The sequence below is a fragment of the Eleutherodactylus coqui genome, chromosome 3, assembly GCF_035609145.1.
Source record: "Eleutherodactylus coqui strain aEleCoq1 chromosome 3, aEleCoq1.hap1, whole genome shotgun sequence".
NCBI lineage: Eukaryota > Metazoa > Chordata > Amphibia > Anura > Eleutherodactylidae > Eleutherodactylus > Eleutherodactylus coqui.
Genome location: NC_089839.1, coordinates 136,965,540 through 136,988,434, shown reverse-complemented (window position 1 = coordinate 136,988,434; position 22,895 = coordinate 136,965,540). Strand labels below are relative to the sequence as shown.

Here is a 22,895-nt window from a genome sequence, read left to right as displayed (position 1 = left end):
CTAGTAAACTGGGAGCATGCAGGTTTACTGAAGCTTTAGTTAATACAGAAGAAATATAGTTCAACTTTGCAGCGTTACGGATGTAGCAGAGCCGGTAATTATGCAGTAATTGAACACATTTAATACAGTAGATTTGTAACTTAAACAACAATTTCGTCAACGCTCTATCTCTACTCTCCTAGAGATTACTCGGTAATGACTTCCCCTCAGTATTAAATAGCTGGTGGGCTTACTGGGAGTGAATAATGCAGGTGTTGGATGATAGCTGAAATTGGCCACTAAACTAATCCTAGCTTTAAATTCACCAGGTAGTTAAACTCGCTGTTTTGTGGAATGCTGGCCTACAACTCAGATCTCCTCACTGCAGGATGGACAAGGGAGCAGAAAGGGACCTTGCTACTCTTGTTGGCTTTGTGAAAACACTGCACACATGGCTGACTTGCTAGCACTCCTCCTCTCCGACCATGACTTGCTGCAGCCACCTTTCTCCTCCGACTGCTCTCCTCGCTCACTCTCCCGACTCCTCCCTCACTTCCTCTCTCTCTTCCCACACTTTCTCCAAACTCCACCCACTCTGCATAGGAACGCATGTTAAGGTTTCCCGCCCTGGACTCACCAATCAGTGGAAGAGTGACAAACAGCTAATAGGCAACCAGCTATTGTCAGCACTAAGCTCTGAGCTAAGAAAGGGGAGAAACTAATGCGCTGCACCTTCCATGCCTATGAGAAGCACATAGACAGGTGTGACAGGACAAAAGTTGATGTGACTATTCTGGAGGCCCCTCCAGGCCACTACAGTTCCCCCCTACTTAAAAACACAGCTGCCCTTGGCTGTACTAAGCTGCGAGGGGGCAGAAAGGTGTACTTACTAAGTATGTGTGACAGCACATTATTTTAGAGTTTTAGTGTACTTGCAAGTTTTTAGAAATTACGTTGGTGTAAGACTGAATTTTAAGTCCCAGCTAGCTGTGAGGAACCTACATAACTCTTCTCCCCACAGACAAACAGAATATACATAAATATAAATGCAAACAATAAATGACAATTGCAGGAAGTGCACTGTATAGTAGGCAACCTGTTAGGAGAGGAATTCATTAGCAAGGCAAAAGTCACATAGCTTTACTTTAGAGTCCTGTGCAAAAGTCCATATATGCATGTACAACCTGAAAATGAAAGCATGCAATAAAAGACAGTAAGTTTCTTCTTGGCAAACCTTTTTGGAAAAGGTGCTTACCTTACCACCAGTATAGGTATTAGTTCATAAGTATGAGCATAATTGTGATCCTTTTAAAAAATGTAGGGCCAAACCCGAAATGATGTAGACAAGATTCCAGAAAATTCCATTCTAGTTAATCAAAATCTTTCATTGTATCTAAAGATGCTTAAGCTTGAGGCATATTATGTGACCTGCCAAGTTGAATAGTTGTTTGAACTCTATAGATATTTATAGTAGTGGATTTGCCAGGCATAAAGCCTGTTCGGTCAGTATGAATGATAGGAAGAATGACTTGATTCAGTCTGGCAGCTAATACTTTTGTTAGGATTTTGTAATCAAAATTAAGCAACAATATTTGACAACATGAATCACATTTGGTAGGTTCCTTACCGGGTTATAATAATACTATAATGTCAACATCATAGAAAGACGATGGAAGGAAGTTGTCCAGATGGGCCTGCTGCAGCATGTCCTGTAATATCGGAGAAAGCCCCTCCATGTATCTCTGGTACACCTCTATATGAAGGCAGTCAGGCCCGAGAGATTCATTTAATGTCATTTCTACGATGGCCTGCTGGATCTCCTCCAACTGAATAGGGGCATCCAAATAGTCAATTTGTACATTGAAAAGGGTTGTAAATGTAAAATCTCCTAACTAAGAGAGAGAATCTGATATTGATTTATCTCTTAATGAATTGTATAGATTAGTGTAATGCTCTCTAAAGTGGGTAGTAATAGATTGCACCTCTGTAAGTTCCAGACCGTGAGTGTCTCTAAAGGCCCATACAGCATGAACGATGCACGATGAGCTGAACGCTGATCGTTCAGTGTAAATAGCAGCCGTACTGAATGGCCGCTATGTTAAGTCAATGGAGAGGGGCAGGGGAGAAGGGCAGACTGTCAGCTGAAGTTGGCTAAAAGATGGCTGAATCATTTGAATGCTCTTTCATAGGGTTTCCAAGCTGAAGTTTTCATGAGGTAGGTCGCCAGGTCTTCCCCTAACGTCTTAATTTATTTATGCTTGAGACCAGCGTATAGGGATGACTCCTACAATTATAATGACTGCAAAAAATGCCCAAATTCAAATCAAAAGTGATGACTAGGCCATAGAATGTATGCAAGACTTCATCTTTCTTGGTTTGAAAATTGACCATGATGGAGAATCTATGCCAGAGATAAAACAAAGGCTAGCATTGGGGTGAAGTGTGATGATAAACATAGACAAAATCTGGGAAAGTAGGGATAGATAGATAATATTATGATTCACTTCAATAAGAGTTATATAAACAGCATAACTCTGCAATCTCAGCTATTTCTGCAACACCTGGTAAGGTGGTTAAAAAAACAACCATGAGGTTACCATGAAATGCTTAGATGAGCATACCCCTTTAAATCCTATAACAGTGTGCATGCATCAGCTCATCCCACAGATGCTAAAATGGGTTAAAATCTGGGGAACAGAAGGCCATGTCAACACCTTTATCTCTTTGACATGTTCTTCAAACCATCTCTGAACAATTTTTGGAATGTGACATTGACCTTGAAAGAGATCGCGGCCTTCAGGAAATATCGCTGCACTTGGTCTGTAATAATTAATGTTGAAATATCCCAAATAATTAGTGTTGAAATATCCCAACCCCATTTTCACAAAATAATTGTGAATAGGAATAGCCAATTCCAAGTCCTGTTAAAATCAATGGGTATGAAAAGCAGCTTCAGTAACACGTGAGTGTGCGTGTCTTTTCTTCTATGAATGTGGTTCAGTTGTTGTCAGTGCTGGGGTAATAGCTTAAAATCCCACGAAGGATAACATAACATGCACTTTAAAAAACTTAATTCAGATGTTGCCCTTTATCAGATTAGAACCTACACCTCAAGCAGCATTGCTAACAATTGAGCCACCACACTTGTGTGTTTTGCTCTAGAAAAGGAGAAGAATGACAAGAATAAACACAAAGAGAACATGAAAAAAAATACCAGATGTTGCCCTTGTTGTTGGCACTGTTGCCTTGTAATGCTGGAGTTCTATGTTCAAATATGTCTAAAGAAAACATCTAGATGGTGTTTTTATGTTCTCTTCGTGTTTATTCTTTCTGTTCATCTCCTCCTCTGGAGCAGAAAGGACAAGTGAGGTGGCTGCAGTTGTCAGCATGGCTGCTTCACGGTGCTGGAGTTGTAGGTTCAAATCTGACCAAGGCTGCCTGCAGATTGCCGGGTTGGATCCCGCTGTAAGAATTCTCGCAGCGGGATGCGGACCTGTGCCCCTGCACAGCCCTCCAGCTTACCCGCTCCCAGCGTCTCCTCTATGCGCTGTGTGCCGGCTGCCTCCCAGCTGGCGCATGAGCAGAGAGGAGCAGCCCGTCACCACTGTCATGATATTAGTGTATCTTGATGCCACCAGGAAGCCCTGGTGGAGTCAAGATTGACAGGGGGGTGATGCCCCCTGTAACTGATTGGCTGCACAGCTCAGGTCCTCTCAGCTCCTGGCAGCCCACTAACGTAATGCTGCAACTGAAAGCCACGGAATTTCCGCCCATGTGCAGGGGGCCTAAGAGCAACATCTGAATGATGTTTTTCAAACTCCATGCAGAAATTATCCTTGGCATGATTTGAACCTCGGATCCCAACATTGAACAACAACAGTGCTAACAACTGAGCCACATTCACAAAAGTAAACACATATTCAAAATGATTTTCTGTAGATTCTTACTAAAATCCAGCTGATCACGACATGCAGCACTAGTAATACAGTTTAGGTCAAAATGCTATCACCCAAGGTTTCCCAGCAGAACATTGCCCAGAGCATCATACTGCCTCTTTTCTTCTTCCCATACTGCAGTCTGGTATAATCTTTTCCCAGGTAAGAGTCACACACATCCTGCCTTCACATGATGTAAAAGAAAACATGATTTGCCACCTTCTTCTATTCCTCCATAGCCCAGTTGTGATGCTCACTTGCCCATTGTAGGCACTTTCAGAATTGGTTGATCTGCCTAGCCAATCCTAGGCCTGCTTAGGGTGACTGACAAGACACACAGGGTTAGAATGACTCAGACACCAGACAATGACCTAACATTGACCCAGACAGAATCAACACACATAACAACACACAGTCTATCACATTTCACAGTACAAACACATAAAAGCTACAAGAGACCGATATTAAAGTGCTGGAGGGTCCCTACTTTGGGACACTACAGTAGTTCTTCTGTGAGATCAGACCAGATAGACTACCATTTGCTCTCCAACTGCATTCATGAGCATACCCATGACCCTGTCACCGTTTCATCAGTTTTTCTTCTTTGGAACACATTGGGAGGTGCCCATCAACGGGTACCATGAAAATCTCACAAGACCAGCCGTTCTGGAGATGCTCTGACCCAAGATTTACAGTATTAACCCCATTATAATTCCAGGGGTTTAATCCTTGGATTTTCTGCGCAGAATCTGCAAAAATTGCATGCTACTGATTTCCAATGTTGATTTTTGTTTCTATAGCGGAGTCAAAAATTTATTAAGTCATTTTCCATTACATGGCAACAGAATTACGTAAACCTCATTCACATGCAGGGGTTGTAGATTGTCGCTGTATTTGACTCAAATTTCAGCATGGACCAGTGTCAAATTTCATTTGTGTGAACATGCCCTAATATGTCCCACCTTGATAGATGCCATTGAAACAAGACAAGCAATGTTGTTCGCTTTACCAATCATTAGTGTTGATGTTACGGCTGATCCATGTATCTACAGTATTGGTCCTGCAAGAACTGCTCTCTTTTTTTTTTTGTGCGCCTGCTATTGATTGCAGTACCAGAGTGACACCTTGTGGATAGAGATGACTATTACACAGCTTATGTGTATTTGCCACAAATGATTTTGAAAGTGTTAGAATATTCTAAAAAACTTAAACGTACACTCCCAAACTACTCACTCTAAACCGTGGCAGCCGCTGAGTGCAGTCTTTAGGGAACTAGGCAATATGTCAGCAAAGTTGAGCGATCTGAAAACTTAACATAAAATTATCAGTACATCTGATCACAAGCCAGTCTAAGGTTATGGGAGTCAGAATGCTGCAATACAAAAAGATTATTTCTTTTAAAAGTTATTTATCTTTTGAAATAGTAACAAAAAATAACAAAAACAATACTGGTGTCTATATTGGCATCTGGTAACTTGTATCTCTGTAGTTCTAGTGACTCACAGAATAAGGTTAACATGTCATTTATACCACACACTAAACACCTAAAAACAAAACCACCAAAAATACCTAAATTGTGTTTCTTCCTATTGTAGCCCATAAAAAAAAAAAATAAGACAGTATTAACAGTAATAGCAAAGGTACTACCGTAGGGACGAGATTTAAAATCCCCGCCTGCTGAAAGAGCTGAATGTGATTGGCTGAAATGCTCAGCCAATCACAGGCAGCTCTCCCAGAATGAATGACGGGTGATCAGATTAGCACCACAGAGCAGGGGACAGCAGGAGAAGACACGGCTGAGCCCCGGCAGCTGAAGCAAGGTGAGTATCTATTTTTTTTGTTTTTTAAAGCACTTCTACTGGATTTTCAGGGAAAGGCTTATATTTTAAGCCCTTCCCTGAAATCAATTGACAGGGTGCCAGCAGCAGAATCCTCTACCGCAGGGAATTCTTTTTACTAGTGGGGATTAAAAAAACATCTGCCGCATGCGGTAAGTTTATTTATTTATTTATTTTTTTAAACTAAAATTTTTGTTTTTCAGGGAAGGGCTTATATGTAAAGCTCCTCTATGAAAAACAATGCAAGGGTGTCGGCAGACCATTGTTTTCAATGGAGCCGCCGGCAGCAGCCCCGGCTCTATTGAAAACAATGCGTGCATTCACTATGGTGCACGCCTGTAAAGCACGGACATGTGCACACACCACAGTGAATGCATTGGGGCTAATAGACGCGTGTTTTTGTGCATGCGTATGCATGCACAAAATACACGCTCGTCTGAAGCCACCCTAACTCCATAATGGCAGCCAGAGTAATCCCTGAATCAACATTTGAGATTATCAACCCCGCTGGTCACATATTGTTTATATCCTGTAATATCATAGCATTCTGGAAAGACATCTAGTCCCTCCTTAAATTTCTCTATCAATTCTGCCATCACCACTGTTAGAGATGGGGTTACCACTACGGGCGCCGGTGTCTGGGTGAGGCGGAACGCACGTCCTCTAGCTGTAGGGTCCAGCCTGGTGGCCATGTCCGGGGTTCCCCTGCTCTGGTGGTTAGTCGCGGCAGCCGTCGGCGCACCACGTGTCGTGCGCGGGCGTGCTGTCCGCTGGTTGGCTGCATGACGCTCTGGTCGGTGCACGCCTCCAGGGGGAGGCGACCTTGTGATTCCCCCTGGTGTCATGTGACTTCTCCCCGCCCCTCTGGGTGGGGAGTTCCGCTCATATGCCTGGCTAGGCCAGACACTGGTTGCCAGTGTTTGGTTCTGACTCCATCTGCCTACAGCCGCATTATTCACCTGACTTCTAGCGTTCTGACTTTGGCTTCTATTCTGACTCTGTTTTTGTTTTCTTCCCCTGTACTAAGCACGAGCCTTTCTGGTTTGACCCGGCCTGTTTTTCGACTTCTCTCTGGTCACTTAGTTGTTGCGTTCTGTCAGCTACACGGTACCCACCTTCCGGTCTCCTTGTCCCTCCTTCCTTGGGGTCCCTGTCCCTAGTGCAGCGCAGGGACCGTCACCCAGTTGACACCCTGGGGCCTAGTCCAGGGGGGCAAGTAGGTAGAGACACCGGAGAGGGCTGGCGTAGGGACCCCCTGCCCATCTGTCCAGAAGAACTGGCCTATATTGCTGCTGGGTACTCTTTTCGACCTTCCTGCTTCACCCCTGATATGGAGGCTGTTGCAGCGCTTTCCCACCAGGTGCAAGTTTTGACTGGTTTGGTGCAGGACCTGTCCGCTCGGCTCCAGTTTCAGGAGCCGCAGTCCCGGGGTCAGGGGTCGAGCCAAAGGTCTCCCTGCCTGATGTTTTTTCGGGTGACCGTAGGATGTTTTTCTCATTTTGGGAAACTTACAGGTTATATTTTGAGTTACTTCCCCACTCGTCGGGTTCAGAATACCAGAGGGTGGGCATAATTATTTCACTTTGAGAGGTAACCCTCAAAACTAGGCATTCTCGCTACCTTCCGACTCACAGCCCGCCAATCGGTAGATGCCTTTTTTACGGCCTTTGGGTAGATTTATGATGAGCCAGATAGGGTGGGGTACGCAGTGAGTAAGTTATTGAGTCTCCGGCAGGGAAGACATTCCGCAGAAGAATTCTGCTCCCAGTTTTGACAGTTTTGTGTAGAGTCAAGATGGAATTACTGCGCTCTGAAAGATTTATTTCTTACTGGGTTGTCTGAGTCTGTTAAAGATCTGTTGTTGTCGCACCCGAAACCCGAGACGCTAGAACAGACTATGACTATCGCGGTAAAGGCCAATCATCGTCTTACGGGCCGACGCAAGACTCGGACCGAATTGCCCGTGAGCTAGGTCGAGAATCCGCCCTTGACCTCAGCTACTAACGAAGTCGAGGCAATGGAGGTGGGCTCTATGTCCCCAAAGGAGCACAAGGAATTCCGGCTCAGGAATCAACTATACCTTTATTGTGGAGGTCCTGGTCATCGGGTCGCCAATTGCCCCAAGAAACAGCCGCCGGAAAAAATTCCGCTCCTAGGCGATGTCCAGAGGGATCACCTAGGAGCTCAGGTTAAAGTAAATGAAGGTCAATGCAGCGCTCCTGAGGTCATATGTGGTAAAGATAGGATACTAATAGGGACTTACCTGGTACTGGACAGGGTCCTGTGAAGGACCCGCCAGCACCTCCTAGTCCAAGATCGCCTTAAAAATAAGATAAAAGTTCGTCCTCCACATCCGAATGTTCGGAGAGCTGCAGGGTTCCTTGGATACCCCAGGAAGGGGACCCAAAATTAGAAGAGTGAAAAGGGAAAAAAAATGGCCCCAGCGCTCCCTGGGGAAGAATATTCCAATGGAAATATGGAAATTGTAACTGGTTTATTTGCTCAGGTACTTCCTAAATGTTCCAAATTGTTTGTGCCGTTCTCTATTTCATATAATGTTCATCACCTCAACGGTTGGGCCTTTATTGATTTGGGGGCTGCCGCGAACTTCGTTAATTTTGAATTTGTCAAGTCTATGTCTGTATGCCTTTTACCAGTGAACCCTCCTATCCTGGTCTCGGGTATTGATTCCACTCCATTGTCAGCAGGGTTAATCAGTAAGAGGACACCTGAAGTAGGGGCGCTACATTCTGAGGTGTGTTCATTCTTGATGATGGAGAGCCTTTCCATTGATTTAATCCTTGGGGTACCTTGGCTCCGGCTTCACAATCCCCACCTCTGAACTAGTGCAATGGGGGCAAGGTTGCAGTGAGCATTTGGTCTCAGTCCAGGTGTCAGGTACAGGGGTTGCCGCCGTATATTGAGGATTTTTCGGACATATTTTCGAAACAACTGTCTGAGACATTGCCTTTGCACTGGGAATGGGATTGCAAGATCTATCTTGTTCCCGGGAGCAAGATCCCCAAGGGGGGGGGGATATATAACGTAACAGTCCCAGAACGCGAGGCAATGAAGGAGGATATTATGTAGAGTCTCGCCAAGGGACATATACGTCCTTCCGAATCACCCGCAGGGGCAGGGTTATTTTTCATGGATAAGAAGGATGGTGGCCTTTGGCCCTGTGTTGATTATAGAGCCTTGAACAAGATAACCACCAAGAATCAGTACTCTTTACCCCTGATTCCTGACCTCCTCAACCAGGTTGTAGGGGCCGGTTGGTTCTGCAAGCTTAAACTTCGGGGAGCCTATATTCTCATCTGTATCAGGGAGGGGGAAGAACGGAAAACAGTGTTTAATACTCCTTTGGGGCATTTTGAATGTTTAGTCATGCCATTCGGGTTATGTAACATGCCAGCTTTTTTTCAAGGTTTTATGAACACCATTTTCCACGACATCTTGGGCCCGTTCATGGTTTTATATTTGAATGACATTCTGATATTCTCTTCTGATTGGGAGAGCCCTGTTAAGCATTTACAGACTGTTCTTTCCCACCTTCGAGCCCATCACTTGTATGTTAAGTTTGAGAAATGCCTTTACGGGGTACAGGAGATTGCTTTTTTGGGATATGTCATTTCTCAATCAGCCATCTGGATGGACTCGAACAAGGTCAAGGCCATCACCGAATGGGTGCAACCCACCAACTTAAAGGTATTACAACGCTTTTTGGGGTTTGCAAACTTTTACCGGAAATTTATTAAGAACTTTTCGGTGGTGGCCAAACACTTGACTGACCTGACCAAAAAGGGGTCCTGACCTGACCACTGCACCGGTTTTAGCCCAGACGGATTTAAATCAGCTGTTCATACTTAAAGTAGATGCCTCTGAGCATGGTGTGGGGGCAGTCCTTTCGCAGGAATCTCCAGGCTGACCTGGTCTCCAACCCTGTGCGTTCTTTTTCAGAAAGTTCCACCAGGCGAAACGCAACTATGATATTGGCAACAGGGAATTATTGGCCATAAAATAGGCATTTGATGAATGGATACATTTCTTAAGGGCGCTCGTCATACTACTACGGTCCTCACGGATCATAAGAATTTGGTTTATCTGGAGTCTGCCAAGCACCTGAACGCTCAGGCTACGTGGGCAATGTTTTTTTCACGCTTCAATTTTGTAGTCACATATGTGCCTGGGTCCAAAAATATCAAAGCTAATGCTTCATCCCGCAGTTTCAGGGTACCTGAGGTAGAGGAACCTCAGACGGAGGGTATTTTGGCCCAGGCATGGTGGTAGCTGCTCTTACATCCGACACTGCTGCTCTGCTCCGGGTGACTCAGCAGTCCGTTCCCAAAGGCCTCCCGAGGGGAGGCTATTTGTTCCCAGGGCCTTGCGGCTTTTCACACTGGAGGAAGTTCATTCGTCGGTCTTAGCAGGTCATCCAGAAGTCTGAAGCACCTGGAGCTGTGTGGTCATCTGTATTGGTAGCCACAAATGTCTCGGGCGTAAGGGAATTTGTCAATCCTGCCCTATTTGTGCCTGAGGGAAGAGTGTACGGTGATGGCCTGAGGGTCCGCTTCTTCCTCTTCCCATCACGGAGAGACCATGGACCCATCTGTCGATGGATTTTAATACCGACTTGCCCAAGTCCCAGGGATGCTCGGCCATCTTGTTGGTCGTCGACAGATTTTACAAGATGGCGCATTTTACTGCCCTTCCGTCTGCTCCTGAGCTAGCCCCCATATTTATCAAGGAGATTGTCCACCTACATGGGGTTCCCAAGGATATTATTTCCGACCGGGAAGCCCAATTTGTTGCCCGGTTTTAGAAGGCTTTTTGTTGGGGTATCGGTATTGGGTTGTCGTTTTCATCTGCCTTCCACCTGGAGTCTAATGGACAGACAGAACATATGAACTAGGAACTGGTTCAGTATCTCAGAATGTACATGAGTGATTGTCAGAGTCTCTGGGTCAATTATCTAGCGTTGGCTGAATTTGCCATCAATAACCATACACATTCAGTGTCTGGTGTTTCTCCCTTCTTTTGTAATTTCTGTTTTAATCCCAGTTTCACAGTGCCTTCTCCTCCTCCTGTAACAATTCTTCTGCAGACACTCAAGTCCAGGACCTGCGGGAGGTGTGGGAGAAGGTGCGTGGCAACTTGGAGCAGTCCAGGGGTGCGGTGTTAAGGAGGAGCAGAAGTACCCATACCATTTTGGAACCTCTTTCTGTGGGCCAGTTAGTATACTTGTCTTCCAAGAGTTTGAAATTAAAAGTGCCTTCCTTGAAGCTGGCTGCCCGATTTGTGGGCCCTTTTTCAGTCATCAGAGTGGATAACCCTATGGAGTATGAGCTGGCCCTGCCGGACATGTGGAGAATCCATAGGGTTTTCCACAAGACGCTCCTTAAGAGGTACATCCCTCCAGTGGCCTGTTTCCCGACTTCTCTCTGGTCACTTAGTTGTTGCGTCCTGTCAACTAAGCGGTATTCTCCTTCCGGTCTCCCTGTTCCTCTTTTCTTGGGGTCCCTGTCCCTAGTGCAGCACAGGGACCGTCGCCCAGTTATCACCCTGGGGCCTAGCCCAGGGGGGCAAGTAGGTAGGGACACGGAAGAGGGACGGCGTAGGGACCCCCTGTCCACCTGTCCCTGCCAGCCGTAACAGCCATCTCCTCAGGCAGAGAGTTTCACAGTGTCTCTGCTTCTAAAGAAACCTGCTTTCTTCTAGACGTAGAGTATGCCCTCTTGTTACCGTCGCAGTCCTCGGTATAAACAGATAATGGGAGAGATCCTTGTATTCTCCCCTAATGTATTTATACATAGTTATGGTCATGTAGTAAAGAAATACCCATCAATAGTATTACTAAATTTGGATCTTCACACAATCGCATCTAAATGCAAAATTTTAGGTAACAACATATTTGCTTTATCAAATTTAGCCATACTGAGACATTGAAAAAGTATTGATATTCCAAATATAGGAGAAACTGTTGCATTGATCAACCAGACATATACATTTGAAAGAATGCTTGCATGTAATACAATGTCACTACCAAAATTTCATACTATCATGATATGTTTAATAATTCTTCCATGTTTTCATGATGTAAAATGGCTTGCCAGTAGGACCAAAAATACTCTTAATAAGGACTGAAAAGTAAGATTCTTGGAAACTACTACAACTTAAAAGCCATTGCTTTGGCTTTTCTTACCAAATGTGAAATGAAAACTATGCAAATTCTAATCTTCTAGGTATACTATTATTCCAACATCGGTGATTTTGGGATTTGGAGGTGCTCCATTGTGGGCTGCAAAATGTACATATCTGACAGTGAGTGGAAACCGATACGCTCAGAAAGTTGGAAAGCTTGGGAAAGATATTGTCACTCAATATTTTGGACTTTTCTTCCTAATATTTCAATCATCTGGTGTATGGGGGAACTTAATCTCATCTTTAATATTTCGACAAACATCGAATGCAGGTAAATACAGTAAAAATGACCCATTAAAGACATTTACAGTGATAATATGAAATAAGCATAGAAACTGCATAATTATTGTGTTATTATGTACTATATGGTTACTTAACATAAAAGTTCACCTCAAACTACTTTTTATAGTTTTTATTTAATTATAATCTGTTTTTGCAGAAATACTCAGCTTAAAGGGGTTGTCCCGCGCCGAAACGGTTTTTTTTTTTTTTTTAACCCCCCCCCCCCGTTCGGCGCGAGACAACCCCGATGCAGGGGTTAAAAAAACAAACCGGAGAGTGCTTACCTGAATCCCGGCGGTCCGGCGTCTTCATACTCACCTGCTGAAGATGGCCGCCGGGGTCTGCTCCCTCAGTGGACCGCAGCTCTTCTGTGCGGTACATTGCCGATTCCAGCCTCCTGATTGGCTGGAATCGGCACGTGACGGGGCGGAGCTACACGGAGCCGGCATTCTGCACGAGCGGCTGCATTGAAGAGAGCAGAAGACCCGGACTGCGCAAGCGCGGCTAATTTGGCCATCGGAGGCCGAAAATTAGTCGGCACCATGGAGACGAGGACGCCAGCAACGGAGCAGGTAAGTATAAAACTTTTGATAACTTCTGTATGGCTCATAATTAATGCACAATGTACATTACAAAGTGCATTAATATGGCCATACAGAAGTGTATAGACCCACTTGCTGCCGCGGGACAACCCCTTTAAGGGCTCCTTCACACGAGCGTATGCGTTTTTACGTTCACACATCTGAGCCGTACATTCACATGAATGGACAATTTTCCGCAATCAAGCCTCGAGCTTAATTAGCATTTTCTCGTCCATTCACACGACCAGGCGCAACGTTTAAGCAAAAAAATATGTCACTGCCCGGAAATCCCTCGCTCATCTTAAATCCTCGGAATGACCTCAAAAGCCTAAAATAGAGGCACCTGTAAGCTTTTCGCAGCATTAGATGCTGATAAACTGCCTCCCTCTCTCATTTTTTCCAGCTCCCATAAGAGTCTTTGGGAACTGCCGGCGTACATCGCTCAAAAGATCCAGAACTATCTTTTTACCCAGCATTTAATAGCCGGTGCAGATTTCGGTCGCGTATGTTCCATTTTTACGGTTCTCACAATGCCCAATATATGTACGACCTTTGACACCCATCATCGCCTCCATTTGTAGTTGTGTCATGAATGACAAAACTGGACGCTACGGGGCTCAACAGGGTTGACTTCAGCGAAAAATTCAGGTTTAGTTTGGGTGCCGCCGACAGTCGTGTTCGTGTCTGGAGATCTAGGGGTGAGCGCCTCAGTGTTGCCTTTGCAGTGGAGAGGCACAATGCCCCCACTGCTGGTGTGATGGTCTGGGGGGCCATCGCATATGACAGTCGGTCACCCCTAGTAGTGGTACGAAGGACAATGACAGCTCAGTGATATGTTCAGGACATCCTGCAGCCACATGTGTTTCTCTCACAACAGGGCTTCCAAAAGGCATTATTCAGAAGTATTCTGTACCTGAGCCGGCTGTTTAACCCCTTCCCTCCCCTTGATGTAAGGGTACACCATGGGAGCAGGGTACTTCCCGCAAAATGACGTACCCTTACGTCATAGGGATAACGCGAGATCATAGCAGATCTTGCGCTATCCCGCAGTGGAAGCCGGCTGTCACTAGTAGCCGGCCTCCCACTGAGACAGCGGGGGCAACGGAGATGCGCCCACCCGCTGTTAACCCCTTCCGTGCTGTGATCTAAGTAGATCACGGCAGGAAAAGGGTTCACAGAGGGAGTGCGCTCCCTCTGTGACCTCAGCCGGCTCTCGCGATAGCATCGCGAGAGCCGAGCTGGTTGCTATGGCAACAGGAAGCCAGATACAGGCCTCCTGTATTGCCATTGCCTAAGATCGCTATAATAAGCGATAAGGCATGGCAGGAGAGAAGACCTGCCATGCCTTATCATAGCGATCATTAGTGCTGCAGTGTAAGTTCCTCAGAGGGACACAGATGGTGTAAAAAGAAGAGCAAAATAAAGTACAAAAAATAAAAATTTTAAAAAAATTTAAAAAAAACTTTTTTTTTATGCTTTTTCCCCTATTATCATAAAAAAAATTAAAAAATTCCACATATTTGGTATCGAGGCGTCCGTAACGATGTGTACAATAAATTGAACATGTTTTTTATCCTGCACAGCAAAAAGCGTAAAAAACACCGCTAAAAAACTGAGGCAAAATGCTAATTTTTAGCATTTTGCCTCCCAAAAAACGCAATAAAAGTGATAAAAAATCATATGTACCCGAAAATAGTACCAATAAAAACTACAGCTCGTCTTGCAAAAAATAAGCCCTTATAGAGCTCCGTCCATGGAAAAATAAAAAAAAAGTTATAGGACTTGGAATGCAGTGATTTTAGAAAAAGTAATAATTTCCAAAAAAAGAGTTTTTCTTGTGGAAAAGTGGAAAAACCTAAAAAAATAAGAATTTTGGTATCGTTGTAACTGAACCGACCTGCAGAAAAAAATGTAGTGTATCATTTATGCTGCATAATTAAAGCTTTAAAAAAAAATAAATAAAAAATCTAAGGCAGAATTGATGCGCTTTCTCTCCCTACGATCATAAAAAAAATATTAAAAGTTTTACAATGTAGTCTATGTACCCAAAAATGGTACCAATAAAAACTAGAGTTCGCCACGCAAAAAACAAGTCCTTATACGGCCGTGTGGATGGAAAAATAAAAAAGGTTATGGCTTTTGAAAAATGGAGATGAAAAAATACCAAAAATAGTTTGGTCCTCAACGCCAAAATAGGCCATGTCATTAAGGGGTTAATAAAAGTTGTCTTATAGGTATATCTTATATATACGTTTTTTATAAGAATTGATTTATTTGTTCATCCTTCATTTCCTTAGATTTAATACTATTTACATTTATTGCTTATTTTTTTAAGGATACAATGCAAGTTTACCAAATTATACACACTGTGGAGCAAATGACTGTCCATATAATGAAATCACAGCTAACACTACCGATTCTGAGAAGCCAGCAGAATATTTAATTTACACACTTTTGGGTGTTTATACAGGTAAGACTTGTTTTTTTTTTTCTGTTTTGCTTTCTTTCTTAAAAGGGGATCATTAAACCTAGTAACGAGATGTGTGGACTGTATCTTATGTCATATGACACTGTCGGCGCATCATGCGCTATACTGCGCATGCACGCCAGAGTGTTATGCTGGACTTCGAACAGTGGATCCGGAGGTAAGTATGGGGTCTTTGGGGGGGGGGGGGGGGGCGCCGTGACTGACTCCGCTGCAATATTCCGCTTGCGAAGCCCGTCACAGCCTTGTGCATAAGACCTTAGAGTTCAGTCAGACGAGCAGAGATCCACGCGGAAAAAAACACGATACGTGTGCGGGAAAAAATCTGCATGACCATGTCCATTGCCACCCATATGTTCTATCTTTTGTGGGTGCAGATTTTTTTTTCCCGCAGGCGTGTCACGTTTTTTTTTTTCCGCATGGAAAAACACGTGGATCTCCGCTCGTCTGACTGAGCCCATAATCATTCCTGTGCTTTCTAATGGGAGCAATTACCACTCAGTAAGTGGAAGCGGAGCTGTGTGGGGTTCATTCTGGCCCACCCACCTCCATTCACTGCAAACAGGCCATTATGCATAGCTGAACGACAGCCTGTTTATACGGGCTGCTCATGGTTTGATTTTTATGCTTGCACAATCCGAACAACGAAAAAATAATCGTTCATCATTCAGGTGGTGCAGGCATTTACACTGAATAATCATTCACATGGGCGTATGCATACATTGCTGCGGGCTTCCTGCAGCGTTGTACGCACTACAGCCCATACACTCTGCAGGCAGAGGCCGCGTATGAGCTGCACTTGGCACTGCACTTGAAATCCGCCATCATGGACATGTGCAGTGTGGTTTTGTTTTTTTTAATTCCCTGCTCTGCTCTGTGCATATCAAAACGCAGCCCCTTCGCAATGCCTGTGTATGGACAGCATTTCATATGTAGCCGATTGAAGGGCTGCATTTGATACGTGGAGAAATAGAGCATGGTGCGATTTATTTTATCGTGCGTATCGATACGCAGTGCCTACTCGCAGGGGTGAATGGAAGAATGAAAGTCCATTGACTTTCATTGCCTCCATTCACCACATCTTACGCGGTGAAATATGCGTGCGGAATATGCCCATGTGAATGAGCCCTATCACTGGTCAACATGATTTCTTTCACAAGAACATGTAATGGTGATTCTAGTAGTATTTTACCTTCTGAATTCAAATAAGTTGTAAGTATTTTTCCATCAGGTAGTTTTTTTTTGTAGCATTTATTATTTCTTTTTAATTTAGGTGTGCTTTATGGTTTGCCATTGGATGAATTACCTTCAGATTTACTGTCCTATTCAGTGTGTCTTCAGGGGAATGAGGTCTTCTGTTATGCAGAAAGACAAAATATCAAGACTATGCAAGTTTATTCATCTCCAGACATGCTTAGATATTGCATGGTTTTGTAAGTAGAGGGCCAGTGTACAGCTGATAGTGAAGCCACTCTCATACATACATTCAGAAATGGTGGCATTTTACCGTCATTTCGAGTGGCGGTTTTGAATACAGTGTTTTGACAATGTATTTGGTACTGTATTTGGTACAGTGTTTTGACAGAGCTTTTTATCACGCGCAATGGGCAATGGCATGTGTTAAAAACATGAAAACGCTGAATAATAGAACAGACCCGTTTTCGAGCACAGGTCTGGGAAGCCCCATTAAAATCAATGGGAGTATTGTACTGCAGTTAGCGAGGGGCTTGGGACTCCTTGCTAATCGCAGTAAAAAGCGATATGTGGGACAGGGGCCTGAGTATTTGCTCCTCCATATCTTCGCCATTCCTTGCATTACATTGCAGCCAAGGCTGATTCTTCGTTTGATCTCAGGCAGCGATTCACCACTGCAGTCGATCTTGAATCCAAAGAAACTGAAATCTTGGACTGATTCAACTTCTTCATTGTCGATTGTTATGTGTGGTACAACATTGCTTGCTGTTGTTAGCACCTTTTTTTCTTAATATTGAGATACACTCCCATGTGTTCGCTTTCTTCTTTAACTCTTCAGATTAGATATTCAAGGTCCTTTTTATTTGCTGCAAGTAGAGTTGTGTCGTCAGCATATCAAAGATTGTTTGTTTTTTTCCACCAATTTTCACTCCAATTGGGGATTCATCCAGATTGATCATTTCGGCATAGAAGGTGAACAGGGCTGGGGCTAGAATGCAGCCTTGTCGGATGCATTTCCTGATTTCAAACCAGTCAGTGTTACCAAAGACAGTCTTTTCTGTTGCTTCTTGATTCTCATAAAGTGATCTTATCAATTCTTCCGATGCTCTGATATTCCCATTTACTTTAGGCATTTCCACAGCTTGACATGTTCAACACAGTCAAAGCTTTGCTGTAGTCGATGAAGCACAGGTATAGGTCCTTTTAGTGTTCATGCTTCTTCGCTATGACCCAGCGCAAGTTTGCGTTTTGGTCTCTGGTTCCACGCCCTCTGTGGAACTCAGCTTGAACATCAGGGAGTTCCTCTTCAATGACGAAGGCCTTTTTGAATTATCTTTAGCAGAATTTTGCTTGCATATGTTATAAGAGTGATGGTCTGAAAATCGTTGCACTCTTGTGCATCACCTTTTTTGTGAATTGGGACAAAGACTGATCTTGTCCACTCCTTTGGTCATTGTTAGGTCTTCCAGATCTGTCTACAAAGGGTTGTTAGCAATGGAGTCAGTATTGGTTTGAGTAATTTGGCTGGTATGCAGTCGATGTTTGGTAATAGTTTCAGTACCAGTCAACCTCCTCCTCAAGGATATCAGGTTCTTGTTCCATCGAATATTCCTGGCTGGCTGATTGGTATGGTAGATAATCTGTATATAGTTCTGCTGTGTACTCTTGCCACTGTTGTTTAATTCGGGTGCCATTCAGTAGTGCTTTACCATTCTGATCTTTTATGGTTGTTTCTTTCCGAGGTCCAAAACGTGCCCGCTGGACCTGGTCAAACAGCTCACGGGTGTGATTCTGCTTGCTTGCATCTCCCAATTTGTTGCAACGCTCATTCCACTAAGCTTCCTTATCACTCCTTGCTTCTCTCTGAAATTCTGCATTTAGCAATCTGAATTTGATGTTCTTGCCTGCAGATTTGGCAGCTTGTCTCTTTTTTGCAATTTCGATCATCACATCTGAGAGCTATCGTGGGCTTTTTTTTTATGTTTTTGTGTATGGAATGGATTGTTCTGCTGTTTTAATTATGATTGATTTGATTTAATTTGTTCACATTGTTCATCCGGATCTTTGTCATATGTGCTAAGTGTCTGGAATTTATTTTTAACCTTTACTGCATATTGCGTTGGGATGTTAATGGTGTCGAAGCTTTTTGTTGTGGGTGGTCTATATGTTGAAACGCATTTTGACTTCTGCAGCAAGTTGATGGTCAGAGCCGCAGTCTGCAGCAAGGAGGATTTTAACTGCTTATACTGAGCTCTGCCAATGTTGCTGGCATAAGAAATTGTTGATCTGGTTACGGTGCTTTCCATTTGGGGCTGTCCATGTGTATAAATGGTGCTTAGGTTGCTCAAACCATGTGTTCATAATCGCAAGTCGATTTTATTGACAGCACTGAATCAGGCAGTCATCAGCCTCACTGCACACACATACTGTATATAGACACATATACACTCATACTCACATGAACATATACACACACACACACACATATACACACATACTTCAGCCAGCCAGTCAGATGGAAAAGCGACGCTTCAGCCAGCAATTTGGAGGGAGAAGCGTTGCTTTAGCCAGCCAGTCGGAGGGAAAAGTGGTGCTTCAGCTAGGCAGTCCTATACACATACACACACACTCACCCATACACTCAAACATACTGTATATACGCATAAAGACATACACACACATAAACACACAAATAAACATACACATATATACACACTCACACATATACACACAAATAAATATACATAAACACACACATACACATAAAAACATACACACATACATATACACAAACACATGTATACACACAAAAATAAGCATACACACAGACATACACTAACATACACACTCAAAAAAACATAGACAGACATACACACACACTCACACATATACACACACGTAAACATACACACCCATATGTATGCACAAATACACACAAACACATAACTACATACACGCATACACAAATAAAAATACACACATACACATACTCACAGGTATACACACACACACAAATAAGCATACACTTATACTCATACATATACACACACTCAGAAATACATGTACACACATACTCTCTCTTATATATGTGTGTGTGTGTGCGCGCACAGACATATACACACCTAAACATACACATATACACACACATATACACTCATACTCACATAAGCATTTACACACACACACATGTACACACACACTTCAGCCAGCCATACACTCAAACTCACATACACACACACATATACATACACATACATACACACACTTTGGCCAGCCAGTCAGATGAAAAAGCGGCACTTCACCCAGCTAGTCGGAGGGAGAACCAGTGCTATAGCCAGCCAATTGGGGGGAAAAGCGGAACTTTGGCCAGCCACTCGGAGGGAGGAGCTGCACTTCAGCCAGCCAGTCAGAGGGAGAAGCGGCGCTTAAGCAAGCCAGCCGGAGGGGGAAACAGCACTTCAGCCAGCCAGTCAGAGGGAGATGAGGTGCTTCAGCCAGCCAGTCAGAGGGAGACATGGCACTTCAGCCAGCCTGTTGGATGGAAAAGCAGCACTTCAGCCAGCTAGTCGGGGAAAAAGCGGATAGATAGATAGATAGATAGATAGATAGATAGATAGATAGATAGATAGATAGATAGATAGATAGATAGATAGATAGATAGATAGATAGATAGATAGGAGATATCTATATATCTATCTATCTCATATCTATTTATCTATTTCATATCTACATAGATAGATGATAGATAGATATGAGATAGAATATAGATATAAATGAGATAGGATATAGATAGATGTTAGATGGGTGATAGATAGATGAGTAGAAAGATAGATATGATGTTAGATATGAGATAGATGGATAGGAGACAGGAGATAGATGAATAGAGAGATAGATAGATAGATAGATAGATAGATAGATAGATAGATAGATAGATAGGAGATAGATGATAGATAGGAGATAGATAGAGAGATAGATAGATAGGTTATCTAATATCTATCTATCATCTATCTATATCCTATCTATCTTCTATCTCATATCTGTCTATCTATCTCTCTATCCATCTATCACCTATCTCCTATCCATCTATCTCATATCTAACATCATATCTATCTTTCTACCCATCTATCTATCACCTATCTATCATCTATCTGTATCCTATCTCATATCTATCTATCTATCTATCATCCATCCATCTATCTATCTCCTATCTCATATCCATCTATCTTATATCTATCTATATATCTATTATCTATCTATGTAGATATGTGATAGATAGATAGGTAGAAAGATAGATATGATGTTAGATAGATATGAGATAGATGGATATGAGATAGGAGATACATAGATAAGAGATAGGAGATAGATAGATAGATATTAGATCACCTATCTATCATCTATCTATATCCTATCTATCTTCTATCTCATCTATCTATCTATCTATCTATCTATCTATCTATCTATCTATCTATCTATCTATCTATCTAGATATGAGATAGTTAGATTGATAGATAGGGGATAGATATCTCCTATCTATCTATCTATCTATCTATCTATCTATCTATCTATCTATCTATCTATCTATCAATCAATCTAACTATCTCATATCTAGATAGATATGAGAGAGAAGATATATAGGATATAGATAAATGATAGATCGGAGATAGATAGATATTAGATCACTTATCTATCTATCTCCTACCTCATATCTATCTATCTATCTATCTATATATCTATCTATAGATATGAGATAGTTAGATTATTAGATAGATAAATATCTCCTATTTCATAGATGGATAGATACATGGATAGATGGATATGAGATAGGAGAAACATAGAAAGATAGATAGTTAAGAGATAGATAGATAGATAGATATGAAATAGGATATAGAGAGATATGAGATAGACAGATACATAGGAAATAGAGATGAGATAGGAGATAGATAGATAGAAGATAGATAGGATATAGATAGAAGATAGATAGGATATAGATAGATGATAGATAGGTGATAGATAGATATGACGTTAGATAGATATGAGATAGATGGATATGAGATAGGAGAGGCATGGATAGATGGGAGATAGATATTTCCTATCTCATATCTATCTATCTATCTATCTATCTATCTATCTATCTATCTATCTATCTATCTATCTATCTATCTCCTATCCATTTATCTATCTATCTATCTCTCTCATATCTAGATAGATAGATTGATAGATAGGAGATAGATAGATAGATAGATAGGATGTTAGATAGACAGATAGGACGTTAGATAGATAGATAGGAGATAGATAGATAGATAGATAGATATGAGATATCTATCTATCTCATATCTATCTATTTATCTATCTCATAGTTACTGTGGCTGCCGCTTGCACTTATCAGCTCTCCGCTAGCTTACAGCTGGTGGGGAGACTTTGAGAGAGATATCCGGGTGGTCTAAGATCATGGCGGCCGAAGACAGAGGCTGAAACGCTGACACAGAGAGCGGCCCATGTGATTTGCCAACTCTGATGTCAATTCAGCACAGATAATGACATCGGCGAGCGGACTGTTGTGAAGCACAGAGGGGATAAGGCATAGCGCCAGGGACACTGACAGAAAGGTAGCGCGGAGCCAATAAGGAGAAACGGCAGGGAAAGTGACAACAGCAGGGAGGTGAGATGACCAGGGAGGGAGGGTGGGATGGACCTGTGAGTCGAGGACCAATAGCCAGCTCAGGGAGTTCCATATGACTGAAGCAGAACAACCCCTTGTCTCCACCCACAGTTCCGGTGGAGACAAGATACAACAGTACCACCTCAGGCAGCAGAGCAGGGCAAGCAGTAGTGCAGAAACAGCATGTCGGGTCTGTCTTGACATCATAGCTATAGAGGAAATGAGGATGTTGGAACAGGTCCGATATTGGAGCTGAAAGGGTTAATGCAGCATTTTCAGTGCCAAGCTAATCACGGTATAACGCTTCCATTGTTTTCATTAGAGCCTCTCAGACAGCCGCTCGAACATGGCGCTTTCCAGCATCGCAATTTTCTAGTGGAGTCTGTTCTATTATCCAGTGTATAGCGCACCTCATCAATGATGAGATGTGCTAAACCTGGCTGTCAGCTGCAGGAAGCTGCAGATGAAAGTGAAAGTAAAATTGCAGCGCTTTTTCCAAACACCTGTTTGAGGGAGGCCTTAGGGGCTCCCACACACTTGCGTTTTTTGTTAACGCGATTGTCGATGGGACTTTCTAATGTTAAAAATGCAACATAACACAATGCACCAAAAACGCAAGTTGCGTTGAGTTTTTAACATTAGAAAGTCCGATTGACAATCGCATTAACAAAAAACGCTAACGCAAGTGTGTTGGAGCCCTAAGACTGTTTACCACAATGTGTGATCCATTTCTTAACCCCC

General features: G+C 43.0%; 1 protein-coding gene across 5 annotated transcripts in view; it reads left to right on the top strand.

Moving 5' to 3' along the window:
- Nucleotides 1-22,895, top strand: part of UNC93A (unc-93 homolog A) — a 114,347-nt gene that overhangs the window by 73,635 nt on the left and 17,817 nt on the right. For all 5 annotated transcript variants that reach the window (XM_066596132.1, XM_066596135.1, XM_066596133.1 and 2 more), the window contains 2 exons: nt 11,995-12,224; nt 15,152-15,286. In XM_066596132.1, coding sequence (XP_066452229.1) covers nt 11,995-12,224; nt 15,152-15,286 — 365 coding nt within the window. The remainder of the gene's footprint in view (nt 1-11,994; nt 12,225-15,151; nt 15,287-22,895) is intronic.